The sequence below is a fragment of the Sipha flava genome, unplaced genomic scaffold (assembly GCF_003268045.1).
Source record: "Sipha flava isolate LNK unplaced genomic scaffold, YSA_version1 173_pilon_pilon, whole genome shotgun sequence".
Taxonomy (NCBI): domain Eukaryota; kingdom Metazoa; phylum Arthropoda; class Insecta; order Hemiptera; family Aphididae; genus Sipha; species Sipha flava.
In genome coordinates this window covers 1,000,948-1,024,906 of record NW_020271974.1, presented here as the reverse complement: position 1 = coordinate 1,024,906, position 23,959 = coordinate 1,000,948, and the positions used below count along the sequence as shown (strand labels likewise).

The 23,959-nt window shown below is 27.5% G+C and overlaps 1 protein-coding gene across 1 annotated transcript in view; it reads right to left on the bottom strand.

Moving 5' to 3' along the window:
- Nucleotides 1-3,555: 3,555 nt before the first annotated feature.
- LOC112680084 overlaps nucleotides 3,556-23,959 on the bottom strand; it is a 30,485-nt gene continuing 10,081 nt past the window's right edge. Inside the window, exons 2-3 of the mRNA XM_025550080.1 lie at nucleotides 11,624-11,851; nucleotides 3,556-4,038 (exon numbers count right to left, since the gene is read on the bottom strand). Of these exons, the coding sequence (XP_025405865.1) occupies nucleotides 3,857-4,038; nucleotides 11,624-11,813 (372 nt within the window). The 5' untranslated portion in view covers nucleotides 11,814-11,851 and the 3' untranslated portion in view covers nucleotides 3,556-3,856. The remainder of the gene's footprint in view (nucleotides 4,039-11,623; nucleotides 11,852-23,959) is intronic.

The window sequence follows — 23,959 nt, the reverse complement described above, 5'->3', positions numbered from 1 at the left end:
ACATGTGAATATACGATAGTAACATTGCAGCCGGAATTTCATGTTTATATCTATTCCAAACCATTGTCATAAGGATGGGCCTGAATTAATAATACTCATAAATAGAAATAATATTATTTTACGGTTGTTGTAATATAACGGTGAGTGGGAGAGGGAGGGGGCTCCATTGTATTGTGTCCTTATCCTTTACACGTTTGCGGAGAACACTTTTATTTGGTACCGCACTACTGATTCCCCGATGAATAAATCATGATATACGCCCCCGTTTGAAATAAAAACAGTAACATTTGGATTTGCAATTTTTAAACAGTATTATAAAATCTGTCTGTGGCGTGTACGTTTTTTGTCCGTCCACTATATTCAAACGACCTATTCTGTTCTTGAACTCGAACACAATTACCATAGTGCAACTGTGTAACAGTTCTAACACTATATATAATAGTTTGCAATCATTGCTTATGAACTATTAACCGATCAAAATAATATATGCATTTAACACGACGGAACAACTATTAATATTGTTCGGAAGAAAAACGTGTGAAAACTAATTACGCATTTCGGATGTTTCTTGTGTTTTTAAAAATGTGAATAAATGCGCAAAGCATAACACATTACGAGCATGTATATTATTCTCTGTAGATAATCTTGATCCGTGACGAAATGGTCGTTACCTCTCAAAATATAATATTCTCTTTTTTAAGTTGCAGTTCACACTTCTGAAGGCTTAAAAAATCTCGAAAATATCGAGCTCTTTGATTTTGATCGAATCTCACGATTTCGATACCTGAATTATTTACAGGTCATTATCACGACTATGTATTGAATAATTTTTTAATAATTTATTTTGCGATTAAAAAAAAAAAAAATCAAATGTGATATCCTTCTGTGGTTTTCACCGGTGACAGTTATTGAATTGTGCAGTGCAAAAAGAAACCTAGTGTGTTTGTTTTTCATAGGTCTTGGACAGGCCACTAGTGATAAGCGTACGGGGAAAGAAAAATAAATAGAAATGTATGTAGGTCACTTTTAAAGGAATGAGTAACGATTGAATTGGATGTGAAAATTAAAAAGCAAAAGTATATTGTCGAATTTTAAAAACAATTCCGATTAAAGGTCGGTTCGATTATTCATAGAAATTATTTAAATCATAAAAACACTACTCTAAAAATTGTTGATTTATCTGACCAGCTGATTTGAGCCTTCGAAGAATTGAATATTGTTTGGCAGTGTCCATTTTGCATTACTATAAATACAGATATGTTATTGATGGAAAGGGAAAGGTATGATAATGTTATTTTTCTTGGAATCGATAATTTCTAATAATGCAGATGGAAGATCAATAATGTTCCAAATATAAAGCTCAAACACCATTATATTTCTTTCGAAATAAATAATTAATGTCACGAGTTAAAACATATAGTGTATGTAATTTTATTTGTTTTAACATTTGCTGATTTTTCAAAAATATTTTTCATAGCAATTATCAATATAACACAAATGACTGAAGTATATATTGAAAATTGTATTCAAGTAGTATAAATAACAGACTAAAAAAAATGCAAATTATATTAATAGTTTGAAGTTTTTAAAGAACCTGCTTAATTTATTTTTTCAATTTTTACCAGAAAAGCGCCAAATTAAAAATTAAACAAATAATATATCATCTGTCATTCTAATGAAATTATTTGATAAAGAATAAGGTAATTTAAATAACAAAATAATTGATTTTGTATAGCTTTAAATATTTAAATGCAGGTGAAAAGCCCTTATATTATATGTATATATATATATAAATGTTTTATTAAACAATAGATGGGAAAAAATATCAAAAAATATCAAATTAAATTGAAAACCTTCAATACGTTTTTCTTTTACCTAAAGTATAGAATTATTATTAAAGTATGTTCGGATCTCAGTAAAACAAACATCAATTTTAAGTTGATAATTGAAAATGTTCACTAAGTATAGAAAGTTTCTGATCTTGAGTCCATGGTTAATACCAGAATAAAACAGTTTTTAATAGATAACTAATATTTTAGTATTAGATGTGTACCGATTCGGGTTCTTACGCATGGATGTTTGTCAAATAATAAAATTTGTAATTACATTTTAGGGATTAAATAACATTGTTGCTTATAGTTACTTGAAATCGTTTATTACATACATAGTACATTCTAATGCTTTAAACGTTGACAGTGCTATCTCATGTATCAGAAAAACAAAAAATTATAATTTGTCTGAATATTATCAACGAACTATGCGTAAAATTGTAATATCTCGAATAAAAATACATATAACTATTTGTTATTAGTATAAAATCAAATTGCAGCGCACATTCTAGGGATGGTGGTTATGTTTCTAAAACAATTTTGTTTGATCGCTTGTAAATGAAAGTAAAGTTATTATCGCCATGGGAGATCAATGGCATGTTGTAACGGTGTGTAAGATATTTGTTTTGATTTTTCTTCTCCGCACAAAGTTTCACTCCACATGATGTCACATAAAAAACCGTAAAATCTTATAACATTAACCAGATCGTTCGGTTGAGTTGTCGCACGATAAAATATCAAATGTCAAACTCGCCAGTCCCGTTTCTGATAGTCTTATGTAAAGTTTTTAGTTTTTACGATTGTTTGCGCTAGTTTTAAAACGTTTAAAAAGCCGAAAACGAAGGATCAACTCCTCACTGAATATTTATAATTTATAATTACCTGACTTGTAATCTGTTTGTATTGCAATAACCTTAATTTTTATTTAATTTAATTTCAATTTTTAACAATCATGGACACGGATCCGTACACGCTGGTTGGTGAAAACCAACCATATATTCAGCAGTTAACGGCCGTTGCAGGTACATGGTAATCCACTTCAAATATCACAAAACAGTCAACTGTTTGATCGTTTCACACCACATAAGATCAATACGTCTGGATTATTAATTTAACTCTTTCAGTTACGGTGTGTTGACCTTTTGTCAAAAATAATGAAAAATAAAATATAAAATTAGAAGAAAAAAATTTATTTCGGTTTATTTATTTCCGAAATAAATTTCGGTTTTACAAAGCACAATTTTATCGGTCATAAATTATGAATTACGCCTCACGATATAGTAGTATTTACTCTCTTCAGATGTACAAACTTTTTCAATTAACTGTTTTACATTTTTAAGTACACTCATATTGTCATAATAATATATAGTGCTATACTGTGTAAGACAGCACGTGTATTTTGTAATAGTATACATCTCTGTACGATGTATATCATTGATTACGATTAAATTACGCAAAGTGCAAATTCGTTAACCTCGCGCGTTATATAATAATGATAATACACTTACGTCGACTTACTTCTACGTATACTTTTTATACTTCGATCGGAAACAACGCGCTAAGCCCAGGATAAAAATTATTAAAATGCAAATCTTTACATTCGAAGTATTACTGGGAAAAAAAATGAATATTGTTTTAGTTCCGCTTGAACGCACCGCGGTTTTTCGATCACTCGCCAACATTGTCACAATACCGTTTGTACCGTTCGCAAAAATAATCAATTCAGTTTTCAAGCCATAAATAATTATTATATTACTAAAAATTTACAACAGAAGACAAACCGAATAATAGTTATAGGTTTTATTTTTTTTTTTTTATAAGTTTTTATTTTTTTATTTTAAATGTAATCTATACCGTCCGGAAAATAAAAATATAATCATACAGTCGTTATAGTTATTCGAAGACCGAAACAAAATAACAACTAACCATATTAAAACAATCGAACAGAGTAAAACGTATATAAATATTGTATAATATTTTTTTGATTAAACATAGTATTTTATTGTCGATTAAAAACATATAAAGACTTATCGACGTCTACGACGTCCCCATCTAAGTGGTTGTCCAACTGGCCTGTTGCCCTTTGACGGAACATCCGTGTCCGGGAAAAACGAACTGAATGGCGATCGGATCACGTGTCTGCCGTTACCGCTCAACTGATTCCATGGTCTCCAATGTGTCAAGAACGAAAGAGCTCGTTTTCTGTTTTCTGTAACACATGAATGACGCAAATTAGTTATCGTTTTAGCTCAAATGTTTTGATTTATTTACATTTTTCTCTCTCTCACTCTCTCTCACTCACACTCTTTCAATGAAAAAAACGACTGATACAGTTTTGTTGGTAGACTGGTACATAGTAAGGTTTACTATGTTAGTTAGGTTAGTACATAGTGAGGTTAAACTAAGTAACTGGCGTGTAGATAATTCTGTAGCCGCCTTTCGGACGGTAAATTGTATCCAAAGATAACATTGTAACTATATTACGATTAAATGTATAAATAAATATTTATTCATTATTCCCTGAGAATCAAATTGTTTTAATTTTAATTATTTCCAAAGCAAAAAGGCTTTTGGTTTGTTGCACTGAAATCGAGTCCATTTGACGTATTGCAAAAGTCATAACTTGCACTTTTTTTATTATATTTTAGACGTTTATAAACATTAAGTTGTTGATTATTTTGAATTTCTTATTTAAACACTCTCCATTGGTTCATATTACCAACAAGTGGTAACATCACAAGTTTCTAATTGACACGAAAATAAAATTAGTTTGCCGTACACCTGCACGAGTTTGAAAATACCAAAACACATGGTGACCGTGAACAATTCATAGACGCTATGTTGTATAAATCAATCACTTTTTACGTAAGATTTTGTAACATTACAATTCTTATCCAATGTATGACAAGTATTATCGTTTAAGACATCACGCGTTAAATTTTATCAACTTGTCACAGAAAAATAATACAACTACAGTAAATCACTGACTCGAGCTTATCTAATTAATTCTAACCGATAACGGTTGCATATGCTATTAAGCAATAATCAATGCGAACGTTGAAGAAGACGAAACAGTATTTAATACCTTTCGGTGTGGTTAAGATCCATTCACGTCGCGATGTGCAGAATAATTAACGAACATTTATTTTGTACGCCTTAATGCCCCCGGTATATCCGGCACGAAGGATTAATAAGTCGCATAATACACAGATGTGACTGCGTTAAATAAGATTAACAACAATGAAGACCAGGAATAATATTATTAACGGTATAATATATCTTTATTAAATGCATTTTGCTCATCCGGCCTATGACGTTCCAATCGAAATTGTTTGGGAATCGAATATTTCAAAGCAAGAATGGTACCCGATGTTGGAACATACCGTTTTTACGTCGAATGTAATGTTACCATTTGTCACCACAACACGTCATTATGCGGATCACTGACAGGTTTCCTCCGAGTCTATTTTTGTGACAATCCCTACTGGGACTAGGTGTTCGTTCGCAAGTTGTACAGTGCCATGCAAATCTCATTCCATCTCATTTCTCAGTAGGATTTTCTCAGAGTAATGCATTCGGCGATGGATTTTCGTAATTGTTTTTCGTTACATTCAGTGACCGTGATGCGGCAACTTTTAGTTAACAGAAATGTCATCGAGAGATATTGAAATTTGAACGGTGTGAGAAAATTCGATAGGTACGAAAAAGGCTAAACAATGGCAAGATAGTGTCACAGTAAGTACGCGTTGTACGTAAGTCTCAAGACAACTATGATTCAATACAAATACAATACCTCGAAATAATAATGATTATACTTATAATTCATTGTTTTGTAATTGTACGAGTATAAATAGCTATTTGTTGTACACAGACGACGGTTTTCGTAACAGAGCTAGTTCTTGTCGATTGTAACCTGGGCACGTATTTTATTGCATTTCATAACAACGATACGGTTACAATATTAATTAAAATAACAATTAACATTTTGTACTACGACATCGTTAACGTTATAAAAGAATAGTCGTTCTGTTGTAAACTATTGCATTTCAAAAGACTAAGTCGATAGCGACGAATGTTTCCATCCGTTTTTATCGTTCGATAAGAAAGATGTGTTAAAAGATTCAGCAATAAGACTCACTTGGACGGGAAATGGAAACTTAAAGAGTACTTTTTTTTTTAACATTTTTAAGTGGCGTATACCGTAGTACCAGTAGTAATGTGTAACGCCGTAATGTTTTCGTACTACATAGAATCGATATGACTGAAAAAGCAATATCACCGTTTCGAGTTGAACTTGAAAACAATAAAGTTAAAAAGTCTATGTGCACCAAAAAGACACAAAATTCATGTTTTACAAAGCTGTATTATTAATGAAAAATATTTCACCGGAGTAAAAAGCAATAACCAATATCAACCAAAACTAAAGCATGTTATATAGGGCACAAGCCAGTATTTTCAAAGGAAACCAAAGACTTAAATGCAATGAGTGTTGTTATCATATATTTTATGAATTTATGAGAATAAATACTTTCACTGAAAAAAAAAAAGCTGGTGAGTCTCTTGTCACGATATTCATGTACGATATTTGAAGACCACAATAAATTTAAATTTTATATAGTTTTCAAACTTTTTTTTTTAGTGTTTTCTTCAGATCGACAAGATTATAGTAAAAAAAATCTTGTAAGTAATTCACATGTTTAATTTAAGTCTATACATGAAAGTTTTGATACAAATATATACATAACTTCGATAAAATAAAATAAAAAACTTACTATCGTGAAGACAGTGTAATCTTTTTTCAGCTCATAACCTATCATAAATAATTTGTAACATGATGGTTAGAATTTCTTTCTCGACATGAGGGACATCATATACAAATGCGTTCAATGAGAATATTTTAATTTACAGTGTACTTTTTATAGAATATATATAAATAAATGATTGATCGGAAAAAAATAATTACTTCGTGACAACCAAATAATAAGTACCTACGCCTCATGCTGATATAATATAAAAAATAAAAGTAGAGTTTTAATTTTGGTTAAAACAATTTGAAAAAAAAAAATCATTGACACAAAGGAAAAAAATATTAAAAAACGTTAAGTTCTAAAAATATAAATAACTTAAAGTAAAACTGTACAAAAAAATGTAATTTCCGAAATAAATCTTAAATGTATTATAGCATTACCGGTCGGTATTATGTATAATAATGTAAACACATTATATATTGGTGGTAAATTTCACATATTTTTACTTTTATAATTATTTTTTGTTTTTTATTAAAAAAAGACGTTTATCAATGGACAACAGGAAAAATTTGCTTGACATTATCATTGTTAAATAACTATAATAATATGGAAATAGTTATTCGAAAATACAAATAATGACTAAGGTCATCTTTCTTTTCAAATTGAGTATACAATATTATTATACGATTACACATCATACTTATATGCCGTAGCCATATTGCGTTAGTATCTGCTTATGGACAACGTTTATATCCATTTCGCGCAGTTGAACCGCGATTCCTTCAATTCACGTAATTACGCAATATGAATGACATTTTACGAACGGATATTTAAACTATGGAAACGGAACTTGTTCAATCATTTGAATATCCAAATAGCAAAAAAAAATTGTCTTTTTTCTGATAAATGCGTAAACGATTATATATTTGCTGTAAAATCATGATAATAAATCGAAAATTATCGATTATATTCACTTGTACCTACATAACATTTTTCAATTTTTTGTATCAATTCAGCACAGACAATCATACAATATTTTGTACGCTTTTTTTTGCATATAATTTAGTTTTACTGATTTTAAATGTTAAATACAATGAGAGTAATTCGTTTGAAAAAAAAAAAATGAATTTTAAACTAAAATTTATTTGTACTACACAAATACTAACCAGGTGAAAATCTTCACACCACCAACGAAATTAATACCATGATAATTGAAATATTACAAGCCAATTATAATAAATGAATAATTTCATCGTTTAGTTTTTAACATTTTTTTTTATTAAATAAGTTTTAAATATTTAAAAATAAGTAAACTCAGCATGAATATAATTTATTAGAAAAATTTTACGTTCTTCAAATAGCTGAAAAGCAATTCTTAATTAGCAAAAGTAAGAACATAATCAACGAGGAAATTAAATAAATATACTTTGGTGCTAATTATAATAATAATATTGTTTTTTTTATTATTCAAAGAGGGGCTTGTAATGACTAAATGAGAACAATAATTTTTAAATTTTTAGTTTTTTACTAAATTGAATATAGTCTTAAAATATTCTTTAAATTCGTTAAATGATGTGTTAAATTTTCAAAGAATTAAAGGAGGGGCTGATGGACCTTGGCCCCCCTTCCATTGCCATAGGACCTCGGTGAATTTTATAATAATTATAACCTAAAAATTACAAATTTTAATAAAATTACTTTTGGAACAAATTTATAAAGTTTCTTAATTATCTTAACGCCAATATGATAAAGTAATTAACCGAATGATTGATTCAATTTTGATGCATATTAACCGAGTTCAGTTTATGTGACGCTTAACGTGTGGTAATCAAAAATTTGAATAATTTCAAACCTATATTATAATTAGGGACGTCTATATCATCAACGATAATGATAATAATAATAATAATAATTATAATAATAATAATCGATACCCTAACTGAAATGGGAATTTTAATATTTAATTAAATATTAGAGATTTATAAAAAAAAGCCATTGCGGATGACTTGAAAAAATGCCTTTAAACCACCTAGATATATGCATCTACTCAAACTATCGTTTTTTATGTAAACACACATTTCAATTAGAATCCCACGTCTTTGCCGTAACCACTGTGTTCTCAGTACTCTCGATTCTACAAACATGCCCTTGGTCGTACTATTATCAATGCTGCCCACTCTGAACCAGATCCTGTGATGATCGCACAACTTCGGCGTATTTTTCTAAATCGTGCATTGGGCAACGGTAGTCGTCCGGTAAATATTTCCTGTGATGCTGTACGTGTTCAAAAATCAAAGGTTATCCCTCGGTAATCGACGAAAATACAACTCTATCCGTTAAAGTACCTACTATGATAATCTGTGTATTGTAAAAAAAAATCAAATGGTTTCCTTGTAGTACCATCATGATAAATATATTTATAACGCTCCATCTTTACTCTTTACTACTTAACTCATAGTGTCTTAACTTGATAGCTCTTATGATCCAACTACCCTCTCGTTTTTTTCGATTACAATTTCAACCCTTTTACCGAAAGTCGAATTTATTGTTAAATTTATTTCATAATACTTTTCAAATTTAAAAATTGATTCGTCAATTACTTTCAAACATCATGCTTCGAAGTATATAGACTTGTTGTTTTATTTTTTGAACCAACCATATTATTTTTCAAGATTAACATTTTAAATAATGATTGTACATCATATATATATTTGAGATAAATCTGTGTTTGAGTGTAATCGTAGCTTATGAATAGTTCATTTAAAATATAAGTACTAATCATAGGCGTGCGCATTTCAGGGGTGCCTATAATACTTTTAGGTCCTATCTTAATAAAACGTGAACACAGCTCTTTACTCTTTGTAGCACATAAATATGTACATTACTTCTTTTCTGAACTAAAGATTACATTATTGGAGCGTGAACTCTAATTCCTATGCATGAAAAAATTATTTTTACTGTAAACAATAAATTTATTTTACAAAACTGTTGTTTTACATAAAAAATCGATACAAAACGGCTGTCAACAGTTGACTGATAGTTTCAATGAGTGTGTTCGGAATACTTTGTAAGTATATTATTACAGCTCCAAAAATTGTTTAATATTTTATGAAATTATAAATGTATGTTTTTAAACTAAATTAAGAAATAAATGTTTGACATTAATCTTTTGAAGCGATTACGTTTATTGGGGCATTGACCGATTGCGCTGCATATATTTTACAGACAGTGTACCAATGCGCTGCATATATTTTAGGATCAGTGTACCAATTGCGCCTCTTATATTTGCCTGATATTTATATATCAATTGATTAATCGCTAAAGTAACTGGCTTTAATATATTTTATAGCAGTATCGGGAATTTTATGAATCACTATTATTATTACGTACATATTTAGATCATGGAAGTATGCATTTGAGTGATGAACGAAAACAAGTATTGTTCTGATGCACACAATATACTGTATATAGAATAACAAATTGATGATACCCAATACTTGCGTCTTGTTAGTCGATTAGTATTATTTTGAGTTGTTTGACATTACAATAATGATCGTTTTACAAAAGCTCTTATTGAAAAAGGTAAACCGTTATTAGTTCTTGATGAGTATAATTTTCGAAAATGTACTATCTCAAAAAAATGGAATAAAATGGAAATGTACAATTAAATCGTGTACTTCGAATTTTTTATGTGATGTAAGTGAAACGGTGCTTTTAAAATCTAACTTTGATCATAACCACGAAGCAAGTGTAAATATTAATAGAAAAATTGTTGCTAATTCGTTAAAAAGAAAAGCAATAGACCAAGTTACAACACGACCACTAAATTTAATTTGGAATGAAGTGCAATCAAGTGCGTTAGATTTGTCATTAAACGATGTGCATTCTATACGACGAAGCGTTTATCGTACTCGTAGAAAAACGCTACCACCATTACCGAAAAATGTAACCAAGTGCATACAGCATTAAATAATTTGAATACGAATACATACAACTGTGAGAATTTATTGCTTATAAACGACAATATATTGAATATAATATGTTTTTCTAAAAAATCATATTTAGAATTTTTATGTAGTTGTGACTTCTGTGATAACTGTAGTTGTTTTCCTTTGGTAATGTCAAATGTGTAGAGCGCAATTGATCTATCGACTCTAAAATTTTTAGAGCACAATTGGTATATCGACCATTAAATGTTTAAAGCGCAATTGGTATATGAAAAGGTAATTTTAAGCGTAATTGATAAACTCCCGTTTATTGTTGTGTTAATGTGTGCGATGAAGTGTAAAAAGTATTTTGTTAATAATATTAATCGTAAGTTTTCCGTAACAAAATAGAAAATCGTCAACTTCAAAACGTTATTTTGAATTTTCCCAAAACATGTATATTTTTCGGCTTTTGTACATTATCACTGTAAGTCATTAATTATTTAACTTTTATCATGTGTTTGGTTATAAATGCACATTTATGATACTTACATATTTTTGTGTCGAAAGTTTGAAAATGTTTTTGATATAGCCCCGAAGAGACTTTTTAAGAAATATTTAAAACTCAACAGTTATTAAAAATACAATACGTTTTACTTTAATGACGTTGTATAAAATATACAATTATACAATGAAACAATAAAACCAATACTGTTAATATTACGGTCACAGTACAAGTATTTAAAATTATTTATAGTTATACATATAGAGACGAAAAAATCGTGTTAACCCGATGTCGGGTAAATTAATTTTGTATTAATAACCAATTCATAAACTATTCAATAAATAATAAATTCAGCGGTATACGCATCCTTTAATGAACGTTAAACAAATTTCGATACGAAGAACACTCACTTGTTGGATCGTTTTAATAGTTATGAATAAAATATAAAATCCGGTAGAAAATTGTTTACCAAATATTCAATACCTGAATGAAACACGAATATATTGTATAGCTAAGTTTACAAATAATACTTTTTTAGATTAAAAGTATAGGTTTATTATAAAAACTATCGAATAAGTTTGTTTAGTTTCGAATGGGTGAATCTGCATTGTTTACCATTTTTAAATGTATTTCCCGAATAATCTTGGTCTTCTTCTTCTTCTGGAGGAGATCTCCATGTACCAAAACCTCTTCCGCTGTTGTCTAACCATCGAAGTAGATCATTTTCAGTCTCGTCGTACGAACTTTTTTCGGCTGCTATAAGTGTTGTGACTAATACCAATAATAACACCCACTGCAGTGTCATAGTGGTTAATGCCTTTAGGCCAAACCACTTCGCAAATTCTGAAATTAAAAAATATATGCTTGTGTTATTCAAAATGTTTGGATAAAGGTAATGTATTTTAGTTCACAGAATAAAATTAACCTTTCTTCCAATCGATTAATTTCGTTTTTAAGCATTGATGAGGCGATATATGTATTATTTACACGCAAATCTCTAAAAGTGAACTATATGTTATTCGTTTGAAATTTATTTTAATATTTATTTATATACAGTTACATTTAGTGTATATAAATAAAATTGCAACCTCATGGGTTATTGGTACAAACGAAATGCGCTCGAAAATATTTTTATTTTAAAAATCTACAACTATCGTTGCAGGTACGAAAAAATTAATTTAATTAATGTGAATAGGTAATAAAAAATGATAATGAACTTGTAATTTATTGTGTTATCAGTGCAATTTTAGTCTCTGCCGAAGACGTCAAATTTTAATTATATTTAATTATACATTAACCAATTCAGGTTAAGGAGTGTAATCGTTTTAAATTTAATAGTATATCATTTAATTAATGGTTTATACTTAAATTGAAGAAAAAAAAAAAAGTAATAAATAAATACAAAACTTTTTAATTTTAAATTAATTTTTAATTTTTAAGTAGTGTTGTAATGTTCTAGAATTAGGCCGGCGTTCGCGCAGTCGCAGATCGGCTGATCTGAGTAGTGTGGATACGCGCGTTTATTTTATTATACGTCCCGCGAACTTTTTCTCCGCTGTCGACTGGCGAACGCATAAAATATTACAATGCGCCAAGCACGTCATTATTATTCAAACGTTACCGTTTTTCTTATTATTCGAAATAACAGCCGGAATCGAACTTTTTTAACGGCGCCCGCGTAACGGTATTTCAAGCGGTACTCTATAGAATCGGTATAGCGTTCCTTTCAACAACATTTAAATTTTGCCCGTCATACAATGAACAACATGGTCGGGTAGACGCATGAATACGACACGTCTAATAGAGACACATACGCCGGGTAATGATAGTTTGTTTTACTCTTACTTCGACCGGCATTCCCATGCACGAAAACAAATCCCGTGTAAACTTATCGTTTCAGTAACCGCCCACCGATGTATCGAGAATCGGCTGTCACTCGGATGAGGTTAATGTTTAAATGCCGTATGTCACGAGGGTGGTTCTGAAACCCTCGTTGTTGATTGTTGTTATATTTTTTTGTATTTCGATTTTATTCTATTCGAGTTTTGTGCCGTATAAGCCATCGCATCAAATTTAAAATATTCTTCAAATTAATAACATTTACAATCGATAAAATTTCTTTATTTGCTTTCCCATTCCTCCGACTTTGTAACAAAATTAAAACAAAATATCTCGTGATCCGGCTAATATCTCGACTGCGAATTGGTGATCCATGATTTGAGATCAGTCACATAATGAGTATAATTCTAATACCGAAAATGATCAACTAATTCATAAACCATTGTCTCCTCAAATTTTTGTTCGCGAAACATTTGATTTCTTCAATTTCGAATGATCTATTTATTATAATTTATCATAGTTAATTATCTATTATAGAACATTTTATATCCAAATTATCGTCAAAAAGTTTGAAAGTTTAAACTTAATTAAATCCTCCCAAAAATAACTTAACAATATTGTACTAAAACTGTTAACATTTATTTTTATAATCTATTATTTAGTTCTAAATATACTTTATTTTTAGTATTTTTTTTTTCAACAGGGGAGCGCTTACCCCCAATGTTCCTCATTCTAGTTCTACCCATGGTATAGTGTATTAATTTAACACTTAATAATATTTGTATATATAATATGTAATTGATATATAATAGTCATGTAGAGTATATACTATTGGATCAGTATATATTATTTGTGTCCACCTTAATATTGAAACTAATAACTACCATTAAAATTAATTTAATCGAATTTATAATTAAATTTTTATACCAACATTTCGAATATTTGTATAATCTGTATAAACATATTGAATTGAATAATTGATTTTTCGATTTTTAGAATTTTCCATAATTCATACACTAAATTTTTAATTTAACTACAAATTATACAAGTATCCTTATTTATTTCAAACAAGAATATATCTAACATATTTAGTTTACTTGCTAAAGACATTTTTTTTTTCTAATTTGTTGTATTTTATATTCATTTTTATTTTAAATATTATTTAATAATATGAAATAAAAACATTGCTAAAATGTTTGATTGAATTTGGGTTTTATGTCGATTTAAAATTTAAATTGATTTATATTATTCGACACATAAATCAATGAACCGAAATCACTAGAAATTATAGTAAAATTTTACATATATTGTAACCATGGTTATCTATAGATAAAATTAGATATAGTAGGTAAAATAGATAACCGTGATAGTAACGTATTCAAACCCTAAATGTTGTGATAATGAAAGAAGAAAAAAATTCCAATTTTGTTAAAATAACCTATAATTATATTACAGTAGACTATAAACTCAAACAAAGTACGATAACGATTTTTAATATTTTAACGTTCATTAATCATCTGATACATTTTAAAATTAAATTAAATGAAACTGTCATTTATCGAATAATATAATACGTGGACATTACACTTTTATGATTTAAATTAATGTTAGCATTAAAGTAAATGGATATTTAAATAATATACATAAATTATTTTTTTATCACTGTGACGTAACTAAAAATTTATAATTTATAATACAATATTTATTTTGATTTTTAAGCAAATAATTTGATAGTTGTCAACATTTATTTTGAATATATCAATATAGATATAAGTACTTATAATACAAGCTTGTCGTGTATCGGCAAAAGTGGTTTTAGATTTTATCAAACATTTTTTTTTTTTTATATAAGACAAACATGTTTATTCTATCCAGTCATTCGTCTGAAGTCACTATTTATTTAGTTAGTGTAAACGCTCAAGTGGGCTCAAGTACAATTACAATAAAATATATAATAATAACATTGTTAGAATAAAGATACAAGTACAATAGTAGAATTAATCAAGTACATAATATTAAATTAAATTTACAAAATATATATAAAGAGATAATTTTAGTGATATGCATTAGGCTGCTGAAAATGGTGTTTTAAGTAATAAAATTTATTATTAATAAACAAATCAAGTTTTAATTTATTACATCACAATTATTATCACCAATCGATGCTCTTTAATATCCAAAAACTAAATGATTCGAAAGTTTGTGAAGTTTTTCAAACAATTATATTAGATGTGATAAAGAAAGACTATCAAGGCTTTTATATGAATAATGATGACATAAAAATATTATGGTCGGGAATAAAGAACGTAATTCAAAAATAAGCGGAAAATACAGTGGGGGTACAACGACGGATAAAGAGAGGCCCTGGTTCAAAAAAATATGCGAAAAAGTATTTCAGTGACGAAAACTGGTTAGGGATAAGTGGCCAAATGATATACACAACATAAAAATTATCTCGATACAAAACGAGACAATGAAGGAACAAGCAAAATAATAAGATGTGAGAAAAGAAAATGTATACAGGATATAGTTAGAGAAGCGGAACTTGACTATAAAAATCATAAATCAAAAGATCTGTATAGAAAGATAAAAACCTTACATAAAATTTTTAAGCCAAACGAGAAATTCCTAAGAAAGTCATATTACAATATAATATATAGTTTATATTAATTATGTATAAGCTGTGGACCCCCTCCAGAAAAAATTGAAAATACGCCACTGATATATATATATATATATCTTATATGAGCATTAATATGAATATGAATATATTAATATGAACTATATCAAAAATTAGCATTTCAATTATAGTATATCAAATTAGTGCTTCAAGTGTGATCACCATTCAACAATCACTGGTTGTAAATGTCAACATTTACCAACTTCAATCATACACCATAATACATGTATGCCGACGTTTACTAATATAAATAAATAAACAAATAAATCGTTTTTTAAGAAAATAATTTTAAACGGTAACGTAACAATACGTTAAACAATAATATGGTTAGATAATTTCTTTCTAGTTTTATATAATGATAACTATTGTAATTATTTATGACTGTTTAATAAATTGTAATATCTGAAATTAATTATTGCTGTGAAATTTAAATCCTTTCATCTTCTAACATCGACCATGATATTCTAAACGTACACTAAGTATTAACCCGTGATCACTCGCATGACGTACAAATTCATAGTTACTCGCACGCGGAATAATGATCCGCATTTAGTTAACTCATAAAAGAAATATATATAAAACTAATAAATTTTAATTTAATTCAATGTTAATAATTAAGTATTTATTATTACTCATTTTTCATACATTTTTAAAGTAAGTAAGATGAAATTTTTATTTTATTTTACTATCAATTTTACATAAATAAAAAAAAAAAAAAAATTAAAAATAAAATACTGCATATTAGATTCTTCCTCTAACAAGTCAGCAATTTGATTTTTACCTATTCTAGCCATTTTTGGTTTTAAATTAAATTAAAACATTAATACATAAATCGAGTAAAAAAAAGAAAAAATTGGAAATAATCGAGGTACTGTAGTTTAGATAATACGTATGTATGTTATTACTTGCATGTGAAAATATAGACAACACAACAATTATTACTTATATGTCACCGGTCCAACTAATCGAAATATGAAATAAACCAACTATTATTACTTCTTTATATGACCATTAAAGGTATACTTTCTACCTACAGTGATAAACACAACAACTTTTCTATAAATAACGCAAATGTTTTATCTGCAGAACACTTTTCCGCGTGCCAGTGACCACAGGTTAAAAAAAAAAAAAAAAAAAAAAAAAATTATTAACGTCTGTTTATAATTCACGGGATGTATAGAATATTCCCCAAAAAACTTTCAAAAAGTAAAAAAACGCCAAGCTTAAAATTAGATTTATTATATTCTTGCAACGACAAAAACCTGTCCAAAAAATGCACTGATATCAACATTATCCAAGCTTTTAATTTACGAGGTACTTTAACTATTTTCCTAAACTCCTCTCTTTTCTCCTTAGTTATAAATATTATCTTTGTACCTGTTTTGTTTCAATATCACTATCCAATTCTTTGCGGCTGATATAAACATGTAATTATTTAAAATACACACATTAGGCAAACATCAATATTAAAATCAGCTGCCAAGTATTGGATAGTGATATTGAAACAAACCTTTGCACCCTTAGAAATGAGGGTTAAAGTAAACTCAGAATGTTCGTTCTTGTCTTATATGATAGCTGTGGGCATAGGTATTAAGAAGTTATAAAAACATTTGCATTTATATTGCCCCTCCGGCCGCTGTGAATGCCGCTTAACCCCATTTAGAGTTAATAAGAGTATAGTAAGTATTGTATGGTCGACCGTTATTCCATTGCCGTCACGGTGCGCTTTTTCTTTTTTTAAGCTTGGCTTGCAGGTCGACTGACCTCCTTGATATAGTACTGTAAAAAGGCATATTAGATGTGTTGATTTGAACGTAAGAACAAAAAGCAAATAAAGAGAAATTTATATTCTTTTCGTACCAATTCTACGATTTTTTTTGCCGTTTTATTTGTGATTGGAAATAAACCTATCAATACTCTTTTTCAACTCTAAATTTGAACAATAAACTTAAAATGAACTCGCAAATTGTATTATTCTTTTAAATTTTTGCTATAATTAATATAATCGTAATCGTATAATCGTTATATAATATTGTTTAATGTTTCAATTAATTAATTATCTAAAAAATCAAAACACTACCAATTTTATAATAATAATTATTAAGAATGATAGAAAGAGATTTAATATTTGTTATCTATTTTTTATCTAAACAATTACTGCTCTACAGATATTTTCTAAACGTTATCGAATAAACTATTGATTTATTTATGGTCGATTTAATTGTAATCACACATAAACAATTATTGTAAATAAAATTGAGTGTTAAAAAATTGAGGACGAATATTTAAAATCAATATAAATTTCTTGCTACATTCAGAATCTAATGGAACTGACTAAAAACTCGGCGTTACATGAATATTGAATGTGATAACATTCAACACACAATATTTGTTTAATATTGAATTGACGAATGTAAAGAGCAACGTTTGAGTAAATTTTTACGATTAATTTTTTTTTTCTTAAAACTGAAGAGAATTATAGTATCATATCTTCGATAAAAAGCCAAATATTATACTGCTTACCCGTAAACGGAAATATACTTTTTATACACAAACACAACAATCAGCTGTTGTTTGTAATTCGAAGAATATTTCAAATTGTATTTTCATAATTTAGGTATGTCTGACAATAGTCTAAAATGTATAAAATAAACCGAGCATAATTGTTGAAACATATTGAGTAGCTTTTATTCATTATTTTGAAGATTCGTGAAAAGTTTTTTCTATACTAGAAACAAACTGACTAACTTGCCAATAAAGTAGTCCTCCCACCCAAAAATATATTTGTTTAATGGTTTTTACTTGAACAATGTAAATCAAATTTTTCGTCCGTTTCTTTTGTTTCTCATAGTATAAATGAACATAAGAAGATTAAAAATTGTATACGTTCTATGGCAATATCATCGTTATAAACATTAAAAGTTATTCAAGGGAATAATCTTAAACTTAAATTAATTTTTATTTGAAGGACGGGAAAAATATTTTTAAGGTGTAGCAAAAATTAAATAGAAAATATATTTATGTACAAAAGATCGATCTTGTTACAAATAATAATTAAACTAACAATTAAATTACATATATGCGTTTAAAAATCAATGTTAAATTATAAAGCTGTGCATTAATAAATTATTCGTTCTATGCATATTAATGCCATCTAACCTTCAAAAATTAATTTTCACAAGTATAGTCAAGGCAAAAAATTACACAAATGCTTTAATTTGGCACCAATTTAATTTAGTTTTTTATAAAAAACTAATTCAATTAAAATTTTCAATGGCATTAAATAATTAAAAAAAAAAAAAAAAAAATAACAATAAATACATTTTATTTCATTAATGCTTTTTGATAACAATATATTGTAAATAATAAGTTTTTTGATTTATACTACGATCATGATTTTTTTAATAATATTAATTGCATATTTTTGAGTGTATGACTTGGTAAATTTATTTTTAAATTCTTCGATAAATTTACATTTTTTTTTTTTTTTATTGAAAAGTAAAGAATGCGGTAGCTCTTGGCGGCTATTGGCCTGATAAAAACTTATACGTATATTTTTACAAAACAAAAAAAAAGAAATTTAATTTAATATTGCTAATTTTGAACAAACAATAAAATTTCTGTAATTCAATTAAAAGTACAATGGATATTTCGATGATAATGAAAAGCCTCATACAAAGTACTAATGTAAACATATAAAACATAAAATTGATAGTAAAAAATCATAACATTTTGGCGTAACCATTTGACCGCTCGTAAAATAATAATTATTATAAGTTTAGAATTATAAATAAACACATGTAGTGCCGCGATTTTCTAATTTATAGTTGAATAATCAACATCAGAAAATATCATAAATGGTTGGCTTCTTTCAGAAAATTCATCATGTCTAGATAATTTTAACTTTTATCACATAATCTAATTGTATCTATTGGTTCAGATTTTTTACTATAGTGAAATCTCGATTAGATGGAACTTTGGTGAGACGGAAGCCTCGTTAATAATGAAAATTTTTTTGGTGCCGTTTCAAATTAATTCATCCCGACAAGACAGAAATATCAGAGAGTCGGAAACGGACAGATTTCCATATTAAAATTCACTGAAAACTCCCGCTAAGATGGAAATATGACATTAAAAACCAAACTTAGAATCACGGCGAATTTTATTATCATGTTGCGGTATCCATACCGTGACTGTAATTCAAAATATCTTTGTTATTATTGAAGTTAACCTAGAAGAATTTCTTCATTTTGATGACTAACTTCAGACGTAACAAACCCATGAAAACCCATGATTCAATTGTATCTATGGTCAAGGATCAAGGTGAAAACAATGAAGACAGTGGCAATAACGAAAACTATAAAGAAATATAAAATTGCTATCTCCTATCTTAGGAACTACAAAAATTCTCCCCAACTTAGTCCAATACTGAACTTTTGAACTTGACTTCATGAGCCAAAGTGTTTGAAAAACGAATTTTGAAAAAATTAACGACCAATCATTGACTTTTCTAAAATAATATAAATTTTATCATGCATAATGCCTAAAAATAAATCATTTTCACTATCAATTTTATTATGTATAGTGACTAAAATGTTAATAAAAATAAAAATGTTAGTGACTAAAAATAAATTAATTTATTTAATTTAATTTTTTTTTTTTTTTTTTGAACCAGGTCAAGAGGGCAACCTCATTACATAGAAAAATGTTACGGTCCTTAGTGATTTCGTTTTATCGAGGTCTTACTATATTTATAAAAGTATAAAATAAAAATTAAATTATAAAATAAATAACTTGGAATAAACAATACATAATAGATAAGAAAAAAATTAAAACTCATAATTCAATAATACGACGATATAAAAATATTAAGTTATCTTCACTATTCAAATTAGAAATTTTTATAATAATTACTAACATTTTGAACTAGAAGTTATAAAACTGCATGATAGTCAAACTGCAAGATTGACCACAAATTAAATATTCATGGCTTGCATAAATTAAAAAAATAATTATAAAAAATTACACATTATAACGTACATATATTCAGCTACAAAATATTTTTCTCTCTCGCCATTCTTCCAACTATTTGCAGTCGGATTATTTAAATATTTGTTATCTTCATTCTGCTGTATTTGTATATTTCAAAGTTTTTCGTTTTTTTTTCCGTATACATTTTTAAACATTTTTAAAACCATCAAGATACTTAATAAACGATTAATTTTACTCACATATAACAGAAATACCAAACTTTAGAAATTAATTTATTGCCAAAAATTAAATATACATCACAAGGCCGTAATTAAGGAGTGATAAAGGAATATATACTCTCAGAGACTCATTTAACTAATATTTTGCAACAATTTATATTTTATACTTGTATTGCATACGTTTCGTACATCACTGCATTATATAGTCTTATTTACATGGCACGTGTGCGGTATTATGATTATCTACTGTGTAATTTTATGAAATGTTTATCAAAAATAAATATACAAAAACTATATGTAACTTTATTAGTAGTCATGGATATAATTGAATAGTAATAGTATATACTATAATATTATATACAATTGTGTTCTTAATAGAATTTAAGTTTTTTTTGGAAGTGATAAAAAGTTCAGAGATTTTACGAATAAAATGTAATTCACACCTCCCTCTCCCAGGAAAATTCCTAATTATGCCAACATATATACAAATGAAAACTCGCATATTTAAAGGAAAGTAATATTTACATACTTATAAGTACTTTTGATAGTAATTTTGTTGAATATTTATTTAATTATACTTTTACGATAAGTTATAATTGAATTGATTATATTCACTGGTAGAAAAACTTGAAATGGAAATCAAAAATTTTATTTTTCTATTTTTAAAGTTTTCAATATATACAAACACTTTTCATGAATATACAAATTATTTATTTATTTATTTATTTATTTATTTATTTTTTTAGTAAACTCAAATATTTCACTTCGATTGTTAATAAAACATAAAAATTACAATATTTTGAATAATGAATATTTTTGAACGTTTTTGAATATTTTAACTATATCTATTAATATTTATCAGTTTAAAATATGACATTTTATTCTATATAATATTTATGTGGTAGATTAATTAATTACCATGGTAATTATAAATATAATTTTTAACTGAATGAATTGTATGGTTATTATGATTATACGGTACCTTCTTCAACGAACAGGTCAATTTTGATTATAACAAAACCAATAGGTCAATACTATTTTCATCTCTCGAAGGAAATACGCGTATTATAAATCTTAAACCCCTATTATAATAGTTAATTTTAATTATAAGTTTGTTGATCTAAGTAAACATCAAAGAATATTATGTTCTTCCTATAATTAATTTCCGTTTCAAAGCGTAGGGTTTGTAATTCGAATGACCCAAAGTTTGTTCGACATTCCAAAACTTTTTAATGTTTTTCTCCATTATTCGTTAATGACATTTTATATAAACACATTTAAATAAAATGTCCTTAACAAACATTCTAAAGTTATGAAAACGTTTATTTATTAATGATAGCACATAGATTATACATTTTTCAATAAGTTAACAGATCTTATTTATTACTTTTATTTTATTTTTTTATTTTTTATTATATATATTTTATATCTTATTTATTTACGTAACTGTATACACAGTCATAGTTTCAAAATGTTTACAATATTATTTTAATGTTTATACATAAATTAATTTATGAAGAAAGCTGTATCCTATATGACAATATTAACTTGAACAGTATGAAGTTAGTCTAAAATTACAAAAATATAATAAAATAAAATTTGCTTCGTTTGTAATGTTTAGAGAAAAAAAATAATAATGCAATTCATTTATGTTTGAATAATTGTTTGAATTTATCTACTTATGTTCGGGTTTGAAATATAAAAATAATATCGAGTTAAACTTGAAAATGTTGATATAACCATATTTTTTTTGTAGAATTATATTAAATCATTATTATTATTATTATTATTATTATTATTATTACTATACGGGCAAACCCAATGGATAATTTACAAAGTAACTTACACTAAAAAATTAAAGAAGGAAGAAAACTTAAGTGAAAAATAGAGGAAAACGAAATTCAAAGTAATAGTATATAGTAAGATATAACATAATTAACTAAGACAAAAAGGAGGGTTCAGCATTGGCAATCCTCATAATTCTCGTAAGGGTTCGTTGGCAGCATAGTTGGTTACAGAGACAGGGACATAGAAAGAGTAGCTAGAGCGTGAAGAAAAAGATGGCACTTTGAAATTAATGCATTAGAGAAGGGATGGGGAGTCTAAAAGACCAGCAATTAGTTTACTTAAAAAACTAAGGTTCGCTCGAACTCTTCTATTGGCTAGTGAGGATAATTTCAGGGAAGTAAGTACAGAGGTGTAATCGTGTGGTAGATGATTTATTTCAAGCACATAACCAGCAAAATATAGGAATTTACGCTGCACTCGCTCTAGGGCATAACTATACGAAATGGTATGAGGATCACATATTACAGATGCATATTCCAGAACGGAACGCACTATTGCACAGTATAAAAATTTGATAGGTGCAACTAATTTAAACTGAGAACAAACACGCTTAACAAAACCAAGGATTTTTAGTGCCTTACAACAAGATGCTTCGATATGCGAATAAAACATTAACTTCGTGTCAAATACTATGCCTAAGTCCTTGATCGTGTTAGCCGCACAGGTAAGCTTAGAGCCATTAATATTATAGTCAAATTCAAAAGGACGACGAGATCTGAAAAATGACATAGTAGAGCACTTAGAAACATTGAGTTAACATTATTTTAATAAAGAAATATAATTATTGCAAATAATATTATTAATATATAAATAATTTTAAGTGCTTTTGGTTTATCAGTAGATTTCTGGTAAAAACTACTCGTACAGGTTTTAAAATAACATATTTTAATGGTGATACCAAACTATATCCATTTAACACAGTTAGTCAAATGAAGAATGAAAACTGTGAACAATGTACTTTGATTAAAAAAAATCTATTACACAAACTTCAAAATTATGTGCACAGTCTTTAAATGAGCAAATTTTGCTACGTTTAATAAAATTTCAACAATGTTCTTGGGAAAACCTAACTTATCAAACAAATGTACCTAATGCAACGATTATTATTATTTTTAAAGTTCACATTAAAAGTAAATCGAATTATAACATTGGATTGTGCCAAAATGGAAGAAATGAGAATCAAACTATTAAGTATTCAAACTCACGGTGTATCTACATTTTATTTTTTTATATTTTCTAGATAGAAAAAAATATCAAATCGATGTTAAAAGATATATATCAATATAACGAATCGATCTACAGTTAGAAGTCAAAGTTTGAATTCAATACGAAAAATATTACGAGTCCATGGCAATCAAGTATTTTCTATACTCG